This window comes from Vanessa atalanta, chromosome 13 (assembly GCF_905147765.1).
Source record: "Vanessa atalanta chromosome 13, ilVanAtal1.2, whole genome shotgun sequence".
Taxonomy (NCBI): domain Eukaryota; kingdom Metazoa; phylum Arthropoda; class Insecta; order Lepidoptera; family Nymphalidae; genus Vanessa; species Vanessa atalanta.
This window is the reverse complement of record NC_061883.1, coordinates 11,349,251-11,371,168: the sequence shown is the minus strand read 5'-3', so window position 1 is coordinate 11,371,168 and position 21,918 is coordinate 11,349,251. Positions and strand designations below refer to the sequence as shown.

At 33.8% G+C, this 21,918-nt stretch overlaps 2 protein-coding genes across 3 annotated transcripts; one reads left to right on the top strand and one right to left on the bottom strand.

The window, feature by feature from the left end:
- Nucleotides 1–1,471: 1,471 nt before the first annotated feature.
- On the bottom strand, nucleotides 1,472–7,661 carry LOC125068118 (transformer-2 protein homolog alpha). 2 transcript variants are annotated; one of them, XM_047677132.1, is made up of 8 exons: nucleotides 7,479–7,660; nucleotides 7,236–7,369; nucleotides 5,528–5,690; nucleotides 5,076–5,204; nucleotides 4,540–4,715; nucleotides 3,737–3,778; nucleotides 3,428–3,555; nucleotides 1,472–1,938 (listed from the first exon to the last, which is right to left on the bottom strand). In XM_047677132.1, exons 1-8 carry the CDS (start codon nucleotides 7,491–7,493, stop codon nucleotides 1,913–1,915), a joined length of 813 nt encoding a protein of 270 aa, XP_047533088.1. In that variant the 5' UTR covers nucleotides 7,494–7,660; the 3' UTR covers nucleotides 1,472–1,912. The 2 variants fall into 2 exon arrangements, with proteins under 2 accessions (XP_047533088.1, XP_047533089.1); XM_047677133.1 differs by lacking the exon at nucleotides 1,472–1,938 and adding an exon at nucleotides 1,945–2,255 and having other exon boundaries at nucleotides 7,479–7,661.
- A 1,431-nt stretch (nucleotides 7,662–9,092) lies between these two features.
- LOC125068222 (valine--tRNA ligase) lies at nucleotides 9,093–21,150 on the top strand. Its single transcript, XM_047677285.1, has 18 exons — nucleotides 9,093–9,326; nucleotides 10,183–10,350; nucleotides 10,460–10,593; nucleotides 11,107–11,265; nucleotides 12,135–12,396; nucleotides 12,666–12,796; nucleotides 13,642–13,739; nucleotides 14,098–14,222; nucleotides 14,617–14,762; nucleotides 14,985–15,180; nucleotides 16,196–16,384; nucleotides 17,038–17,144; nucleotides 17,448–17,675; nucleotides 17,861–18,002; nucleotides 18,681–18,851; nucleotides 19,843–20,037; nucleotides 20,228–20,506; nucleotides 20,686–21,150. Exons 1-18 carry the CDS (start codon nucleotides 9,162–9,164, stop codon nucleotides 20,899–20,901), a joined length of 3,111 nt encoding a protein of 1,036 aa, XP_047533241.1. The 5' UTR covers nucleotides 9,093–9,161; the 3' UTR covers nucleotides 20,902–21,150.
- Nucleotides 21,151–21,918: the final 768 nt, after the last annotated feature.

Genomic DNA, 21,918 nt, shown 5'->3' with positions numbered 1-21,918 from the left:
AAAATAAAATAAAACCTAGAAATTATTAAAACAGGTTCAAAATACACAGAACAGAAAAAAACAATAAATATCAATGATGTAAAATGAATACTTCCTCACGGAACATAATGTGTATTTTATGTTTCCGCATCAGTAACTATTTTTCCGCTAATTGCCAATGGTCGTTGTGCTTTCGTCCGTAAGTGTTAAGAAAAATGTGATTGTATGTTTGTCCACTTCTGAGAAGTCGTGCTATTTTGATTTATCTTGGTGTCTAAACCTATTTTATGATAATTTATCACATCTGTATTCGACATTCCACTTTTATATTTATAAATTATAAACAGAACAGTGCAAACTCCGAATCGCGTCCAAAGCCAAAATTTTATATATCTATTTTTCAATTATTGCGAATTATAACCTTTTATTATTGTTATAACCCTATTTATATTTGTAATGAGTTAGCGTACTTCAAATAAAGATAAGGAGTGCCAATGCGTCACAGAATTGTGGTATTTATTTATAATTATACATAGATAAAGATAAGAATTTTAATAAAAACCCGATAGTGAGATTTTGTTAATTGTACTACAAAATGTAATAAATATACCCCAATAAAAATAATGCATACATAAATATTTTATTTTAATATTATACCAATCCTAAGCTACCGATCTACGATGACAGCAACAACAACTTCTGAGAACTAGAACGACGACGAGAGCCTTTGCGCTTCTTTAATACTACTCCTTCATTTATATTTTATCATACAATAAAATGTGAACAAAGTATAAACAAAGCAAGACTTACCGAGTTAGGTTTAAATTCACTGCTACTTTGTTATTAATAATTCAAAGATTTATTATTAAAACAAAATTAACTATTTTATGATCATGATTCCTATTAATACTATAAAAATATTATCAGATTGAAGGTAAACGAAAATGGTATCTGCTTTAAAATTTCTTGTTCATATTTGTACATTTTATTGTACTGTTCTATTAATATATACATATATGTATTATATATAATATACATATGTAGATTAATCATTTGGAATACATAAAATACACACTACAATACTAATATTAATTTATAAATAATTTCAGAGCTAAATGATTACATCCCACGTTAATTGAAGTCATAAGTGGATGAAGGTGATATGTAATATTTTGTAAAAAATATAATTGATATCAAGTACATGACAAATTATAATTTCTACCAAATGTTTCATATCACCTTTATCTCCATTCACTCATGTCTTCAGTCTTCAATTTATATAAAGCAAATTTCCGCTCCAAATATTTCCTTGTATGCTAAACTTTACAAGCCGTGTACGTTTTTGCATTTCAATAAAGAATATTTTTCGGTTATTTGTAGTGTGGGTTATAATCATTGTCACAAAAATCAAACGAGAAATAAACCTACAAATAGGACAGTTAACGGACAATATAGGTGGGAACAGAATAAAATGAATGAAGAAGAATCGTGGTGACATTAGAAAACTATCAATTTATTAACAAGTCGCTCACAAAACAGGTCTACAACTAAAATTACTGTGTTACCAGACTAATATCAATAGACATAGATATATACCATCGGATAAAATGCATAAGGATCACCATATATATAATCTGTACCAGAATACTGTAACGTGTTAGGATCGGTTTGGTTTTAAGTGGTGTGATAAGAATATGATCAGTGCGCGTGCGCGTGCGACTTCCGTCTTGCGTCTTGCGAGCTTGAGCTTCGGAACTACAAACGTGTCGATCATATTCTTTTCGCGACCGAGCTACATTCGCGCCTTCGTTCCGGCGCCGACACTTTCTTTTCGGCGACCGGCCGGTCCGGGATCAGCGACCATTTCGAAAGAGCTTTTCATTTCAATCAAACATTTTCAAAACTTCAACACAGTTAGTTTTTTCAAGGAACTTCATCCTTTACTTCTTGTTTCAATACCTTTTCAAACAAACAAAATCAATATTAGACTTAGTGTTAGACCTTTATTAGAGCTAATTTTATACATCCTAGAGGCGACACCCGCTGGCTGCTTACTCGCTAACTTATATCTAAACCCTTTTATCGCTTCTAAACATAAACAACTTATCGACTCCGGGGGCAGAGTTCTGCCTTACAAAAAAAACTCATCTCGCGACTACGCCGGCCGTACAGGTACAATATAAATGCATTAGAGGCCGGCTGACATTGGAAGTAGTGGTGTATCAAAATCTATTCTACACGTCTGATGATGTCAGCGTCACGATATTAATATCGACCTGCAAATCCAAAGAAGGGAGTAACCATGGTGTCCAACATTGTTACCAATTTATTATCAAATAAACACTTTTCTATTCATTCATATTTTAATGGATATTATTTATTTAAAAAATGAGAAAATCAAGTATGAATGAATGAAAAAAAGTGTCCATATACAGTGTTAAAATTTATATCTATTGACTATACAAAATAATTGTTTTGGTATTATTTATGCACTAATGATAACACTAATTACAATTTACTTCTTTTAGAAGCATTTACTTTGGAGAATTAGATACAATTTGTCATTTCACATAAGACATACTATTACTAAAATGCAAATATTACATTTTTTTTTATCAACAACATGTATGTTATCGTCTTATCGTTTTACAGCTAAAATCTACTAATTAAATTTTTCAAAATCAATTTTACAATATTTATCATTGCATTTTTAGCAACAGCACAAAAATATAGAATTTTGGTTATCTTTACAAATAACATCAACATCAAATATCAAATGTGAAGGATAAAATTCCTATTAAGTTAATATCATTTGGCCAGTACCAAATGGGACAAAGTATAATGAAACTAACAATGAAACAAATCTAAGTTCTATGAGGTGAATACATTATACTGATTTTAATGGAAATTGGAGGAAAATAATTTCAAACCATTTTATACATTATTTTAATATGCTTAAATTTTAAATAAAAACTTGCGAGGCGATGTTGATAAAATAATAAAATGAGCTTTGTCTAATATTACAATTATCAATAAAAATAGTGCATAGCACTAATTACTTGAAGCTGACAAACGTTGTTCTAAACGTTAAGAAAAATATATTGTAAATGCTAATTGGTACAACTCACAATTTATTTATAAATACATTTTTGTCAAGGAGGAAAGGAAGGCGAGAGGAGATTATCACTAACTGTGAGAAGGTTCTAGATGTATTGTACGACTTATCACTAGCGCTTAAAACTCTTATTTCAATTACTGTTATAAAAAACATTGCATGTTTAAATGGGAAGAAGAACTTCGAGCAGTGAGTGCTTCGATCCAATGACAATAGAAGGAATAGTGACTTTAAGGGGTAAGTACTATAATTACGACGTAACCTTACATAAAATTATCCCGTCATCGAGTAGAACGAGTGTCGAGGGTCGCTAGGGGTGGTAGTAAGACTTACGCGGCGAGTAGGAGCGCTCACGCTCGTAGCGGCGCCGGCGGTAGTGCGGCGACGGGGAGCGGTGGCGGTAGCGCGCGTAGTAGTCGCGCTCGCGCTCGCGGTAGCTGCCGCGGTAGTAGTAGTCGCTGCTGTGAACGAACGACCTGGTTAGAAAACTCCATACTACTTCAAACTTTTCATGATTTTAACATAAAATAAACTAAGCTTTTTTAACAAAAGTTCAGTAATTTTTCCAAAATACGTTGTTGTCATTATTTGTTTGACTCTAAAATACTTGTAGTAAAATAAGTATTTAACTTTTGAACTTACTCTCTGTCTCGGCGCCTGTCGTAGCCATTATCGCCTCTCACACTGTAAGATAAAAAAATAAAATAAACATTACATATACTACCTATTTGTTAATCACATATATTATATTTTTTTAATGAGTACATTTAATGTAATTGTACAAGCAGGCCTTTAGTAAAACAACTTATCTTGTTGTTGATTTACTCTAAATCTACTTATATATTTATCTACCAACACTTAGGATACCCACATATACATTAAATTGTAAGTAATTTCTTTGTTGGAAGTTTTGACAACACACAAACATACAAAACATACACAATAATCATACCATTTACTTTCATTAGATGAAAACTTATATGTATATATAGTTAACATTATAAATTGTTTGTAATAAAAAAAGATTTTTCTGTTTGCAGAAAATATGTTCATATAACTCAGGGCTTATTTTATGCCAATATGCAAGCAACTTAGCGATGATTCTACTGGTAAAAACCAAGATTAAACCCTTTAAGGGCGGTTGGTTAGTAAAATTTTAGTTATAAGAATCTTAATTTCTAAGCAACTTATACTATGTTTAGAAACATATTGATAGTGTGGTTTATACTAATTGCAATGCCAATTTCTATGGAGGTCACTGCTTAACGTCAGATGGTCCATTAAGACATCTGCAATCCTAAAATAAGTTAAATAATAAAAACAAACAGTGCCTGAATATGCATTGCAAACTTAATACTGCATTGACAAATCCATGTAAACGGAGACTGGAAGCTATCATTGTGGTATAGAAAGTATGTGTAGGTTTTATATAAAATCAAACATACTGCGTGGGCTTCCCCATGTAGATGCCGGGCGTCGGCGTGTGAGCACGCTGCGTGATGGAGTAGTCGACGCGGATGCGACGCCCGTCGATCTCCATGCCCGTGCATTCATTCTTTGCCACCTTAGCGTCGTCCTGAGACTCGAAGTACACAAAGCAAAAGCCTCTCGAACGACCAGTCTAAAATTAAAGTAAATGTAGTTAGTTACACATTTCTTAATTTCAAATAGGGGAGTTTAACTGTCAATATTTTACTCACTAAAGCCCTTCTATATCTAACCTGGGACCGGACATGCTGACACTCCGCGGCGCTCCGCGGATTTAAAATATGCATAGTTTTACTGGACGACCTAATAATTCAATTTGCTAACTGCAGAACCAGAACCAAAATTAAAAAGAATTTTCGCCCTTTAAATTTTAGAAAATTGTTGCGAAGACCCGGTTGTGTCTACCGTATATTTTAATTTATTGCTACAAATGTATAATTTTAACCTTTTAAGAAAAAAAATATATTCATTCTTAAGGTAAATATTTGCTCACCTTAGCATCTATGACAACTTGAACTTTGTCAACCGGACCATATTTTGAGAAAATGTGGTGAATCTGCTGTTCAGTTGTGTAGAGACTCAAACCAAAAACTCCGAGGCAGCGTGATGGAGTCGGATTTTCCTGTTGGCAACATAAAGCACATACTCAATTCTCTTATGAATTTATACTATAGCTATTCAAGGGAAGGAAAATACTGAAATTTTGACTCATAATTTGTAATAATATATTTATTACAGATTTAGAAACATTTACAAAGTTATTTAAATTATAAAAGAAAATATGATGTAAATTTTATTATTTTAAACAGAATAATTGAAAAAAAAGAAAATAAAGGAACCTCAAATCATAAAACTTTATTTAACTCTCTTTGAAAACTATACTCAAAAATTTGAAGTTCCTTGAGTAAAACTAATAAAAAGTAAAATATGAAAAGTTTTCTGTACCAAAAGCCTCACCCGATCACCAAGATGCCGTCTACGAGACGACATAGGGCTATGGCTATGGGATCGGCGGTAGGAGCCACGAGGAGAATAGGAACGCGAGCGGCTGCGCGAGTAGCGCGAACCGCGATAGCCGCGCCGCGGAGATCCAGAGCGGGAACGAGTTCTGCAATTTGATTTTGCATTAGTTGTGCTAAAATAATACAATATATTATCATCTATAATTAGGAATTTATTTCTTAAACTGTATTATGAAACAGAATTATTATCCCCCAGATTCACTACAGTAAGAGTTCACTTTTGAAAACTTTATTTCTATGTTTCTAAATTCGAAAAAGTTTCTTTTAATTGATATGCCATTTTATCCTTTTATAAATTATATGATACTATAAAATATTCATGAGTTAATAAGAAAAAAAATCATATCACAACCTACAAAGTAACAAACTCGGATGTGTCCTGCATAAGGACTTACATCATACACCAGAAAAATATAAGGTTGTTGATGATATTCAAATTAAAATAAAAACTATATTTAGTGTATATCATTTGCTTAACAATTGACAACAATGTATGGTGTCACAATAAAACCATCCCCAATGTGACTTCACAATACCCAAACAAAGTCAGTCGCACTTTATTGTGGGCTTATGATTGTATTCCTAGTCAACGGCCCTTACTCAACTTAAAAGTAGGGAGATACAAAAAAGATCCACATTTGTGTTTGTGTATTAAACAATAAAACCAAATATTTTTTATTTAATTCAATAAATAATCACTAATTCTGATATAATACTTCCACCATCAGTAAATATAGCAGATACAGTTTGTTTCCAAATCACTATGTATTTAGAGATTTAGAATTTATATTTTTATTTGGATTTATATTTAAATCTTAAACACTCATACTAATTATGCAGTAGACAAGCTCTAAAACTTAAAAAGACTAAAATATACGATACCAATTTCAAAACAATGTATAGATTTAACAATAAAATTTACTTTATTGGAAAAAAAATTACTCTCCAAATGTATGCACTAAACCATAACAATGCTTATCTACTCATAAAACTTGATTGACAAACATTTCTTTTGATAGACTCAAATATTGATTAAACAACCCTATTATACTGAAACAAACTTACAATACTTATGATGTATGAGAGATTAGCTCTCGCTCTATCAGTGTTTTTTTATAAATTTTGTCATTACCTTGAACATGTAACTATTACCTTGCAAACCATTGCCATTCATAAAATGCTCATAAAAAAATATATTTTATTGAACATATTATATTTGTCTGTTTTTTATAATGATACTTAAGGTCACGTTTAAATTATTATTATTAGAAGTGTACAAGTTTGGGTTAAATCAAGGCAAATGCAAAAAGCGTATACAAACGTTATAATGTATTGTTTGTATTTTCAAAGCAAACGCATTTTGTTTAAAATATTTTTTTTGTAGGGAATGTATCTCAGTTAGTCAGGGGAGAAAATTATTATTATTCAGGTAACTGGTCAAATAACTTTAAAATGATGTTGTAGTAGGTTTAGGGGATTAATTGGTGATATCATTGCGCAACCTTCGTCGCCTTGGCAGCGAGGTTATAACGATATCAACATTTTGTCGAAAAAGAAACAATTACCTCTACAATTGCGAGGACTTAAGGTCAAACGCTTTAATATGTTAAAATAGTAGTTAGCATACTCACGGGCTTCTATATTTTCTGCTGGAAGCTTTTGGCGGGGGCGGCGTGCGTGACCGGCTTCGGCTATGACCGCGCGACATGGCTGCAGCCTTTGGAGCCGGCTCCCGTGAACCGTTGCGGGTCCTCGAGCGGCTCCTCTGTAACGCCAGGAAATAATTATTTAATACTTTTTCACGCATAGGCGAGAATAACAGCAAGCATAACGCTTAAGGCGCGAAAGCGGAATTGCGTTGTTAATTATAGTACCTCACGATCAGACATGATGAGTATTCGTATTTAAAATAAACAACAAAAGTATAATGAATTAACACACAATCAATCTAAATATAAACCAAGATTCTTTGAATACAAATCACACGAGCACATCACAACGCGGTCGCAATGAAAAACAAAATGGCGTCAGTTAAAAATCGTCAAGGATGATGTGATGCCTCATGCCAGTAAAAGGAGCGCGGTAAAATTGAATTGTCAACTTGAAAAAAGAATTTATGATTTGGGTACTGCCACGCTTAAAAAATATTAATTTAACTTAAATAGGTAACAATCAAGAAATAAATTATTCTTATCGATAATAAAACTTTAATTATTTCACACAATCTTTGCCTATTTTAAGCAGCATTATTCTAACTTTCAAACTATATAAATTGTATTAGCATTGATACATATATTGTACTATTTAATATACATATGTTTTTGCTTTTTTAATATCAGTATTAATTTTTATGAGCACTTGGATATTTTTGTGTTACTTAATTAAAAAAATAAAAAATAAAATAACGTAAAATTTGTTTCTTTTTTAAAAATTGTTTTGCTGGTAAACTAGCAGAAAGTCTAGCTGACCCGATATCGACCTAGAAGTAACCTGTATAGTTGTATTTATTGTATACCCGATTTTGAAAAATCCCATATTATTGCACCGGGTAGACTTTAGAGGGACAATTTCACAACCGACACGTGCGTGAAAAGAAGGACCATGACGCACGTACATTGGCGGGATGATAAGCATGGATGTGTTATTCTTATAGTGATTCTCCCTAGCGGCAAAGGATGCTGTGGAAGAAATGGCAAAAACTATCGCAGAGCATTTCTTCTTGTACATACGGTACAACACACAAGAGAGCTAACGTTTTTCTGTATTTGTATTAGTTTATTTTAATATCTCGTCATTTGTCTTTGTTTAATCATTATAAATATTAACCAAATTAACATTAAAAATTGTATTATAGCATTATATGAATATATATTTAAAAAAAAAACATTGTGTTTCAATATCAGACCAATAAAGGAGATCATAAAAAATACATTTATGTTAACTTTAATTCATGAATTTTTAAGGGTATAATTAATAATTATCTCGAAAAAAGGCTAAAGGCTAAAGGATGATATTCTTTTTTAAAATAACCCTAGCATGTGACCCTCAGCTATACCGTCAAGGTTATGGTATTAAGTTTAATAGCATACTGTAGATAATATAAAAAACTGAAATAAATACTAATTACTGAATGCTCAAAAGAAAGAGAAATAAAGGAAAAACAAATGCAGCTAAAAATTTTATAAGCATATTTAAAAATTATGAAAACAATATCATAGAAAATACTTATAGTTACTATAAAAGAAGGTTAGAAATTGTAATTGAATTGTAGTTGTTATTTTTCAGGAACATTAATAAAAATTTTGCATAATAATAAATCAATACTGGATTATTTGTAAAGTATTTATTTATAGGAATATGTAAATCTTATTTTGTATTTTTATGCCCTATAAGATATGCGCTAAATATACATATTATATTACATAGTACAACTTCAATATCAAATGTCAAAGTCAACATTTGTCATATGTCACCGTGTAATGATTTAGATTCCACATCGTATGGTTGTAAATGTGTCCGGCTTGTGTATAAATAGGAAATTATTCTCTCGATAAAACATGACAGACAATGAAAACCAAAATGGTCCTACTGGGGATCAACCGCAAGAAAAAACTGCCAAGCAACTCGAAAAGGAGGCGAAAAAGGCAGCAAAACTAGAGAAATTGAAAGCGAAGTTGGATAAGAAAAGCACGGCGCCAGCTGTGCAGAAAGATAAGCCCGAGGTTAGTTATACTGTTTTCTAGCACATTCTTTTAAGGGAATTTTTAATATTAGACAAACAATTTAAAAAAAACATGGGAACCAAATTAAGATATTTTTTTTCCCCACACTACTTTGAGGCTTAGTGAAAGGATTATTACCCGCATTGTTTTCACATTGCATCACTTCCTCATGTTGGTTTGGCATCTAAAGTTGTTAAAAATATCAGATTTCTCTTATATTATATTTATTTTTGTTATATATTTAATCATAATAGTGTTATTATTAATGTAACAAAATTATTGCAAATCAAATGTATTTTATTCAAATAAATTTTACAATAAACCATAAAATAAAATAAACTTTAAAATAATCAATATTTTAATTGTACACAATTTTGCGAAGCAACCTTCTGTTTCAGCCAGAAATTCCCATAGTAGCTCTTTTGAATAACAAAATGTATGATGGTGATAGAATTCATTATTATTGTTGTAACATATTTACATTTAGGTTATACGTAAGTGCTTAAATGATTATATTTTATACATTATTTAATACTTTCAGGCTTTCAAATCTGTACTCATATTATATATATTATAATGCATAGAAGTAAGTCTGCTGATATGTACAATAACATGGCTAAACCAATATTGATGAAGTTTTGTATTAAACAAGCTAGGCAAGGCATAGATTACTTTTTTCACCATTTGAGAAAAACGGTTGTTTATCACTAATTGTACCATTTTCTTTGCAGACTGAATTCTAGGCATGTGCAGCTATGGGTTCATCTAGCAATCCACACAATAAAAAATATAAATACCTTTTACATATAAGCAACAATAATGACACTTTAAAATGGTTCTGTATATTTTGTTCTAGAAAAAAGTCAAAGAAACAAAAGAAAGTGCAGTGTACACCGCTGATACTGCACCAGGAGATAAGAAGGACATATCTGGTTCTATGCCCGATGCTTACAGTCCATTATACGTGGAGGCAGCCTGGTATGCTTGGTGGGAAAAACAAGGATTTTTTAAACCTGAATATGGAGTATGTATATATTAAATAATTATGGCTTTAAGTATATAGAAATAAATTTTGTAAATTATAAAGATTTCATTCAGTAAATATCTTTTATTAAAACATCCAATGTTTTCAGAGGAAATCAGTACTGGAACCAAATCCTAAAGGGAAGTTTGTGATGGTGATACCTCCGCCTAATGTGACAGGCACCTTACATCTTGGACATGCTCTCACCAATGCCGTTGAAGATGCAATCACAAGATGGCACAGGTGTGTATGTTTTCTTAAAGTACTTAATACTTTAGTCTCCCCCGTTTGTAACATGATTTACTTTTTATTTGATTGAAGCTTTAGTGTTAACAATAGAAATGCTTTAGAAATAGTAAACTATAGTAGACAAAAAACATTTGAAATATGCAAATGAATTTATATTTTCCTCAAATTCATATGTTGAACGGGTACAATTTCATTTTTAACTTAAATATATTGATATAAAGTGTCAGTTGTTGATTGTATATTCTTATTCTTATTTTGATAGTTAAACCTAGACCCGGGTTATTAATTGTATAACATATAGCCTTCTTCTGCTGAACAACATAGCTTTGGCATCCCTGCGAAGTAAAAAAAGTTATACACACAAATCTGAAACTATCAGATTTTTTTATATTTTCATATAAAATATTCCAGTTCCCTTTAAAGTTGTATGGGTTTTGTGGTATTTTAATAAAGAATTACACCAGTCAACTAAATTATCATTATTTGTAGCTGTCATTATTTTTTTAGGATGAATGGCCGAACCACTCTGTGGAATCCTGGTTGTGATCATGCAGGTATTGCCACTCAAGTGGTGGTTGAGAAGAAGTTGTGGAGAGAGGAAAAGAAAACGCGCCACGAATTGGGAAGAGAGGAGTTTATCAAGCGTGTCTGGGAATGGAAAAATGAGTAAGACAAAGATATACATGTAATCATAACACACTTGCTATCACTTAAGTAATACCTAATGTTTTTTTTTATATATATTAATGTTTAGTCTATTCCAATCCAAGATTAATAGTCCAAGAGTAACAACATAGATTAACATATTGCATGTGACTTACTAATAGCTCTGCTATATTTTTTTTTATAATAAAGACAATTTTACTTATTTTTCTTAGCAAATTTATTAATATAGTTTGGAACTAATAATTTGGCGGAAATTCAACCTACCTTTTATTTACGAATCCATAATGAATACCATCATTTGTTCCTCTTGACAAATGGATATCATTCTCCTGTGGTTAGAATAGTCTATAGTTTTCTATTCAGAAAGATTAACTAATACGACTAAATGCTGAACTCTTATTGGTCGCCTATTGCGTCCTTAGCTGCCGTCGACCAATCACAATTCAGGGGGGTTAAATATATTACAACAAAGCGATTTAGAATTCGCTTTGTTGTTCTACATTATGCAATTCAATACATTATTTGATCATCATGCGTTCTATAGAGTATCTAACATGTAATATCCATATATTTTAGCTTTTTCTAAAAAGTACATCGACAATGTGATATCAATATAAAAATAACATGAAATTCAAGTTTGTCACGTCAATTGTCTAAATTTAGAGTGTGTGTGAATTATACTAAAACTATCTCCTAAATTCGAAAATTTTTCAGATACAAGTTTTATTTATTAATTTAGTAGTTTTTTCAAATAGACATTACAATAAATATGATATATTATATATTGAAATAACCAGTAATTACAATTTTATGCTAGCCCTGAATCTAGCCATAGTTATAATTCCTTAATCGATATTTGTTCTATCCAGAAAAGGCGGAAGAATCTACGAACAACTTCGCTCATTAGGCTCCTCTTTAGATTGGTCCCGCGTCCGTTTCACCATGGACCCCTCCATGTGCCGTGCTGTCAACGAAGCTTTCATCAGATTACATGACGCAGGAGACATCTACCGAGCCAACAGACTCGTCAACTGGTCGTGTGCGCTGAAAAGTGCTATATCCGATATAGAGGTAGACAAGGTGGAGCTGACTGGTCGAACTCTGCTCGCCATACCTGGATACGATAGTAAGGTAAGCTACTCGGCAATAGATCATTAAAAATAAATTATACAAGTACTATTAATCACAGAACATCACAGAAAACTTTTTTTTTTTAAATATATAATATTATATTTTTAATTCAATTATTTGTAATAGTATAAGTGTATTTTTTATTTTAGCTCTTTTATTATTAGGTTGTTCATTTAAATTACGCATACTGAATGTATTATATGTTTTATTTTATTAGATTAAAAAAAAAAAACAATTGAACAGTAATTTGATGCAAAATTGTAATCCAGGTGGAGTTTGGAGTGCTGGTTCTATTCGCGTACCGCACCGAGGACTTGGACGAGGAGGTGGTGGTGGCGACCACCCGCGTGGAGACCATGCTGGGGGACGTCGCCGTCGCCGTGCACCCGCAAGACGCCCGGTACGCGCACTAATCCAGCCAAAACACTTTAATTTTGCTTATTAGCCACAATATGACAGACTATATTAGTCGAGATGACCCAGTGGTTAGAACGCGTACATCTTAACCGGTGATTGTGGGTTCAAACCCAGGCAAGCACCACTGAATTTTCAAGTGCTTAATTTCATGCTCGGCGGTGAAGAAAAACATCGTAAGGAAACCTGCATGTGTCAAATTCTGCCAATGTGAATAAACCCGCGTTGGAGTAGCGTGTTGGAATATGCTCTTAAACTTCTCCTCAAAAGGAGAGGAGGCCTTAGCCCAGCAATGGGAAATTTACAGGCATGATGCCACATTATGACGAATAGGGCACAGTTTGTTTAAAAAAATATATATAATTGAATTATAAAAATATCTCATAATACTGCGCAGTCTCGCGCAATCTCATAATAATAGCAGTGGTCATTCAAGAGAGCATCTATGTTTGCTGGACCTATTCGACTGTCAGTGTCACAAGTCAGTATGCACAAACAAGCGCTCTCTCTCTAGTTTTTAGCCCACATTTTTATGATCTTAGGGAACGGCAAAACTGACACGACGCTGGACCAAGTCCAACGGCTGTCGTCCTATTTGAGCTATGGAATGTCAACTTTCACTCTGGACAAATCTTGTCGGACATCGAAATTGCTAATTATTATGATTAGTGCCATCCACTCATCGTTCTTCTAACACCAAACAGCAACACACATTGTGTTACGGTGTAAAGGGTGGACAAGCCACAAAATCAAAAGTCAGTCAGATTGAGGATTCAGTATTTTGAAGGCGGCAGTTGACTTTAACGTTTCTAATATTATATAATTTTTCAGGTATAAACATCTGATTGGAAAGAACTTGTCACATCCAATCATCAAGAGGAAACTTCCGGTCATCGCTGATGAATATGTTGATATGAACTTTGGAACAGGTACAAGGTCTTCAGATAAAACATGTAATTTACAACAGGCACGCAAAGAAAAAAAACTGAAAAAGATCCTTAAATTTAAAATGTACAGAAAAAATAAATTGTATTGTATCTAAAAAAAAAAAAAAATTAATATAAAAAAAAACATATTACAAAACTTCTTGTAAATGCTGTTAACCATTGAGGAGTTCCTTCGTCTGGATACAAAAACAGACATTGAAACTTAAAAAAAAACAGATTAGTGGAAATTAACATCCGAATGTTGTCATAATATCTTCAAACTGAATATTTCGTATTTAATTTTACATATTATAAATATACTGTTGTCATTACAGAGTTTTAATGGTTGTTTAAATTTCAGGTGCCGTTAAAATAACTCCGGCGCATGATCCGAACGATTACGAGATCGGCAAACGACACAACTTGCCCTTCATCACAATCTTCGACGACGAAGGCCGGATGTTGGACAACTGTGGACCATTCGCTGTAAAATTTTGTTTTAGAATATATTCAAGACCGAACTTGCGACATAAACATCGTATTCGGCTAGGCGGCGTATTCGGATCAACAATAAAGGCTTAAGCTTTTTATTATATTACTTGCAAATGCGAACAATTTGGCTTTCTAAATGAAAATTCCTGACTTCACATTGCTAAAGATACAGCTGTATAGAACTATAATGTTATGTATATTATTTAGCATATTATTATTCATTAAAATAGTATTCACTTAGCAAATTATAAATACTAATGATGCCAATGTCTATGGATTGAGGTGAATTAAAAAAACCTGACAGGTGCAATAATAAAAACATTCATTCTTTGCTCGACGTGACTGATATCAAATGTATAACATTTTATTTTTTATTTTATTTTTCAAGGGCAAGAAACGCTTCGACGTCCGACGAGAGATTATAAAGGTTCTGGAACATGCAAACTTGTACAAAGAGACGAAGGATCACGCTATGGTGGTACCGCTCTGCAGTCGCTCCAAGGATGTGGTGGAACCCATGCTTAAACCACAATGGTATGTTGAATACATAAATACATACATACATAAAAGTATGTTGTTATGTTTTTTTTTGAAAATATATGTACTTGGCTTACGAAAGTGGTAACATCACATAAGCTGATATGGAATGTAAGATACAGATGATACAACACATGAGTTTCCAAAAGCTTTTCCAATATCATCTTTGTTAGGTTAAAATAAGTTCATACACTGACCAATGAATAAAATTATTCAAAGGTACATTCGCTGTGACAATATGGCGGCTGAAGCGATCAAAGCGGTGAAAAGCGGCGAGCTGAAGGTGATCCCCGACGTGCACGAGAAGATATGGTACCACTGGATGGAGAACATCAGAGATTGGTGCATCTCCCGTCAGCTCTGGTGGGGGCATCGGATACCCGCCTACCGCGTCACTCTGCCGACCGCCAGCGAGGTAGACGATCGATTTTTAATTTTATTTTTATAAAATGGAAAAATATATAACATCTGAGTCGACGAATGCAGCCCTAGAACACTTTACTCGCCTCTGCGAGCAGAACGCTCATGTAACGGCTGGGATCTGTCCTGGCCGATGTCGATGTAACACGAGCCCTATGTGTGTGTGTGTGCCGGCAGGGGCCGCGCGCGCGGCGGCGGCGCTCGCGCTCGGGCCGCAAGAAGGCCGCGGCGCGCGGGCGGCCGGGCGCGCGCCTGCCGACGGTGCGCACGTATTCCGTTGTATCCGTTTCGCTCGCTGCCCTCATGTCTCACGCTGTGCGCTTTGTGTTCTCGTAGAGGTAGTCGGTTGGCTCGGCCGATTTCGTTTTGTTTTATTTTGTCACGCGCATGCGGCACTCGAGTAGATTCGATGATTCGACCGCGTGGTCGTTTGTTTGGCGAATGACGACATGTACGTCGACGCCGGGTACGCACGACTCGACGCTTACGTTATCTGTTTCCGCACGTCTGCTAGTAGTCGATGTGGTTTAATAGTAGCATTATACGCTTCGAAACATTTTACAAAATAATATTTCATTTGTTGTAACGAACTGCAAATTTCGACTGCATAAAATTTGTCTGTCACATTCGTCGATTTAATAATTCTATCTAACCGAGGGGTCTCTAAACAAAATAAAATAATAGTCTGGCATTACAATTTTGTTATTGACAGATTATTCTTTTGAAAAAAAAGTAAGGTACTGACCCCAGAAACATTTATTTTTCTTTACACCACAACTCACATTTTCGAAAAAAAAATTGCATGGCTTTAGTTATATTTAGTCCTGTAAAATGAGTATAAATTTGAAAATATTTGAATTTATTAAAACGATTAAAATATAATAAGGTATTTTTTATAGTTGAACAAATTAATATTATCAATTTAAAGCATGTCGTTTAATTCAAATATTCTCAATTACTGATTTCTCTATCAGGTAAAGTGTCTGTGATATATTTCATCAATTTTATAGGACGGAGAGGAATATTGGGTATCAGCCCACTCTGAACAGGAAGCATTGTCAAAAGCCGCTTCCAAGTACCAAGTGGCCGCGGCAAATATCAAGCTGACGAGAGATGACGACGTGTTGGACACTTGGTTCTCATCTGGACTGTTCCCCTTCGCTATCTTCGGATGGCCAGATCAAACTGATGACTTACAGGTTAGTAACGTTCAATTCATTGTTGTATTTCTATTAGGACTTTTTTGAATGTTTGTTGATGAATTGTAAAGCTATGCATAGCCCAATAGAAGAAGCAGAAAGAGTTAAGATAAACATATATTTATTTATAGTATATAACTACATTAATTTTCCCTCAAAAATTTTGCATAATAAACACTTCTAAAACGCTTAAACTGTAGATTCTATTGAAAGAACAGGTAAGAAACTTAGTGAAAAGCTATTTATTCGCCAATACATAATGAATACTATAGATTATTTTCAAGGTCAAAATTGTTTATGTATTCATGCCATTGAAATGGACTTTAATAGGTGTCACACATTAATGTGTCGGTTCCTTGTACGGATTGTCGTATGACTGCGCGTTTTCGGACGATGTTTAACTTAATGATATATTCTTACCAGTCGCTCGGTTTTACGGGAAAATATTTTCTATGCATGATGGCGTAACAATAGTGTTAGTCGCCTGCTTTTCAGAACTGTACTAATAAATAAGGTAACTTTAAAGCATCTAAAAGAACTTAATTTGATGATAAGCTCTCTGATTTTCCAAATGTGTTACCAAAGCTTTATTGATTCTTACCTCAAAATGTGTGCGGTGACGAAAAATATTTTATGAAGTGATATTATTACAGGCGTTCTATCCGGGCACGCTTCTGGAAACCGGACACGATATATTGTTCTTCTGGGTGGCCAGGATGGTGTTCTTCGGACAACGCCTTCTGGGAAAATTACCTTTCAAGTTAGTATCGAATTTGCTGATTCTAAGAAGTAAATAAAATTGTTGTTTTTTGATTTTTTATAAATATATATATATATATTATATTTTTTATAAACCCACCTTGGGTTTCAAATTCTGTTTGGGTCATAAAAATGTGTGTTCTTCTATCAAATCATTCTGAGTAATAGTGCAAAGTTTTTAAGTTGGCAGTATTTAAACTCACGTGTACTCCTTTTGATATGTCTGATTAATTATTATCTGTCTAAGTACCTTAGTGAAGTTGATCCTAGATACACAATTAAAAATATTTATTTTCATCAACAGGGAAGTGTACCTCCACCCGATGGTCCGCGACGCCCACGGTCGCAAGATGTCCAAGTCCCTGGGTAACGTGATAGACCCAGTGGATGTAGTCCGTGGTATCACTCTGGAACAACTTCACGCGCAATTGGTGGACTCGAATCTGGATCCAAAAGAAATTGAGAAAGCGAAGCAGGGACAGAAGCAGGATTACCCGAATGGTATTCCTGAATGTGGAACGGATGCCCTGAGGTGAGGAGATGCTAAAGCATTTTATATGATTTCTTCATCGTGGACTGTGCTCAGTCATTTGGAAAGTTAGAAAAGAAAGGGGTTAAAAAGGAGACAAAGAATCATTTAACAGATAAAATTTTGTATCATTTGTTATTTTGTTGTTGCAAATAAAGTAAATTTAAAGGAACTCGCACCTCCGCCAGGTTCGCGCTGTGCGCCATGACGCAGGGCCGCGACCTCAACCTGGACATCCAGCGCGTGCAGGGCTACCGCTTCTTCTGCAACAAGCTGTGGAACGCCGACAAGTTCGCGCTCATGTACTTCCCCGCCGATACCACTTACAAGGTTAGACATTACATTGCTACTGTCCGAATATATTTATTGTATTACTTATTATTTTATTTGATTAAGTCTTAATCTTAAATTCGTCTGTTATTCTTTACTATGGACATTACATTACACGGTATGTACTTTACTTTACTATACCAGAGACAGAGGCTTGTAAAGGTAGGCTGGGTGGATAAACTAGTTATTGTTCTACCAACCAGCAGTACTTTATGTTGCTTTGTTCAATTTTGTAAGGTTAAAAAAGGAAAATGTTTATGTAAAAAACTCGTAAATGTCCTACTGAAATTAGTTCCCTTTTGTTAAGATGAGCTATGCTTGTTGGATACAAATGTGTTATGACTCACGTTTCCTTACGAAATATACTTATTTTTTTTAAACCATTTTTATTCGCCACTGAGCACAAGATGAACAATAAACCCAAATTAAACAAATGAACTACAACTGGTGCTGATTCAAGGTTAAGTTCCACGTATTCCATCACGTGAGGTATTGGGCTCTAGCTAAACGACAGGAATTGAAGAATTTACAGGCACCATGGACATTACATCTAAGGTCTCGTGTTTTGTGCATTGAAGTTTGAAGAAGTGATTTATATATCTTAGAACGCCGGTGTCCATATGTGATGGTGACAACTTACAACTTTAGGGAATAACAATTACATTTTTTTAATTCCAGTCACACCCGCCAACTCTCCCACCAGGACTATCCTCCATGGACCGATGGATGCTATCCAGGTTAGCGTTGGCAGTGCAGAAGGTCAATTCTGGTTTCCAGACCTATGACTTCCCATCAGCAACAACCCATTGCTATAACTTATGGTTATACGATCTCTGTGACGTTTATTTGGTGAGTTTATTTATATATAGAATTTATTATATTATTTTTCTAATGGTGACGATGGTCGAAAGTGACTTCGAGTGGTTTTATTCGCTTTAGACAACACAAAACTGCAGATGCAAGCAGATGTTATATAGTTTACCTTTCTCAATGGCCCAACTAACGCGAAAAGACTTTATTAAATCGGACTTGGTCCTTAAAATAGCACATTCAAACAAACTAACCAATAAATTAGCATGGTAATATTTTTACATACTCATAACCCTCGTAAAGGACCAATGATAATTTAGCATTAGCATTAGCAGCCTGTAAATGTCCCACTGCTGGGCTAAAGGCCTCCTCTCCCTTTGAGGAGAAGGCTTGGAGCATATTCCACCTGCTCACGCACGTGTACGTAATCATATAGTAATTAATTATAAACAAAACTTAGAGTTAAATATTACATTAATTTGCTAATAAATTTTCTATATTATGCAAACTCGCTATAAAATGCACTGCAAACAGTTCATGATTACTATATCCTTATTTATTATACAATATTATTACATTTATAATATTAGTTGTCTGATATCGTTTATCTTTTTTGTCTAAACTATAAGATTTTTGAATAGGTTATAGTGTGCTTCATTGCCATTATAAAACAAAGGTTATCTTCAAAATGTACGTCTCTTTTTATTTTTATTTAAATCACAATGGCAAATGGGCTGCCTGTTACTTGGTCTCGGCCACCAATGTAAACCGTCCCTTATAATGCCAACACGCCAACCTGAGATGATAGGTCCCATGTGCTTGTAGTACCTATACTGGTTTACTAATGCTTCAAAAAAAATAACTCTTAGTATTGTTGTGATTGTTACCTACCTTACCACTAATTAAACCATAATAATACATATATTACGGTTTCGACTGTGCTTTATCTGTGGAGCAATTATATATTATTATGTAGACAAATCAAGAACAATATAGATGAAACAAGTGCACATGTTTTTTCTTTTTCTAGGAATACCTCAAGCCCGTGTTCGCTCAAGGGACGGAAGAACAAAAAGCGGCAGCTCGTAGTACTCTCTACACCACGCTGGAATATGGACTCAAGCTACTCAGTCCCTTTATGCCCTTCGTCACCGAGGAGTTGTACCAACGACTACCGAGAGCAGACAAGAGCTGTCCGTCCATCTGTGTGGCGGAATATCCTACTGTACGTATGTCTTACTAAATAATATAATCTAAAATTACTAGTGCATGCTAAAATAAAATATACCCTTTATTCAATCACTCTGATAGTCGAAAGGGACTGAATCTGACGCCACCGGACGTGTCCGGTCTCTAGATCAGAACCATCACTTTACAAATCTAACTTAATAAGACTAACACATTTTAATTTTCAGGAATCAGACACACCCTGGCGCTCAGAACAGCTAGAAGCAAACGTAGATACCGCTCTCAAAATTGTTCATCTTATCCGTTCAACGCGGTCCGAGTACAACCTTACGAACAAACAAAAGACCACAGCGCATTTACTGATATCGGATGACTTGCAAGAGGTCAGGGAGCTGTTCAAGAAGGTGCAATCGTTGGCGAACAGCGAGCTTAGTGACGACCCTCCGCCGACGGGCTGCTCAATATTAACCGTTTCGGATAAAATTGAAGTGCATTTAGTTCTGAAGGTAATTTCTAATACGATTATACATAAAGAATTCGATGTTTTAATAGGTCTTATAGCTGAATGTATTTTAGTATGACTTCCTTTAAATATTCAAAGACCAGTTGATAGGTCGAAATAAAACCAAGTCTACTATTTACAACACTCCAGTAAAGTATATTAAAATCAATTACACATTCTCAGGGACTCATTGATCCAGCGAAGGAAATCACGAAATTAGAAAAGAAAAAAGATACTCTAACCCAAACTATCAATAAGCTGCAACAAGCGATAGGTGCTGACGATTACATCACAAAGGTGCCGCCGGAAGTACAGAAAGCCAACTCAGAAAAACTAACACAATCTCAAGGCGAAATGGAACGCTTACAAGCAGCCATAGAAACTTTGAAACTTATGTAATTATTTAGTTGTGGATAATAGCTGAATGTGTACAATTTTTTACCCTATCCCTAAGATAATAGAGATGAGAATGTCTTTCAGAGCTTAATATTAGTTTCTTAACATCAACAATGCAGTATATTGTATATAGAGCGATTTGCATTTATAAAGTTTACTACTCTGAATTTTACAAAGAAAAAAAAATATATATTAAGGCTATCATTTTTTGTTTATATAAGACATAATTGTACATGTTTGTTAGATTTTGCAACTTAAGTTTATTGTGATTTTTTTATCTCAAATAATTTATTTTCCATCTTTGGCAATAAATGGTTTCATGCTTCATAAAGTGTTTGATTTTCAGCTTTTTTTGCAAATGTAATTTATAATTGTTTCATATTAAATGATATAAAATTCTTCTTGGTCAAATCACTTGTACAATTCAATAAGTTACTCAATAAGATAATACAAATTTAAATGAACAAAAATAAAATAGATAACAAACAAATATTGTATTAAGCGGAAAATATACAATAAATTGATCGAGAAGCCGTTTTTTATTTTTTGTGATGTTTGTGTCATAATAGTACCTAGAAATAAAAAATATTAAAATAGACATAAATAATATGATTGGAGTAGGAAGAAAAATCTTACAGTCAACGAAAGGGCGCTCATATGTTTCACCATGACTAATGCTACTCTTATGAAACATCAAATACATTTATATTTCAATCATTTACGGCTTAAGCTGGAAGGGTACTTGCTAGCGAGCCGAAATTAATTGTAGCACGTCACTGATACCAAATCATAGAATCAAAGTACTCAGTAGCAAGTCGTAACTGTAGACATCTAGTACACACAACTGTTACAGTTTAATTTTACAGTATCCCTTTTTTGAACTCATTTTTTTGTGGAGTTTCATTTCTGTACTTAGTATATTATGTTTAGTTGTGTTACTAATTTATTTTCGTTTTTAGTACAAAAGTAAAGTCTGTATGGTGCAATACCTTTGCCTTTTCAACAGAAAAGATAAAACAA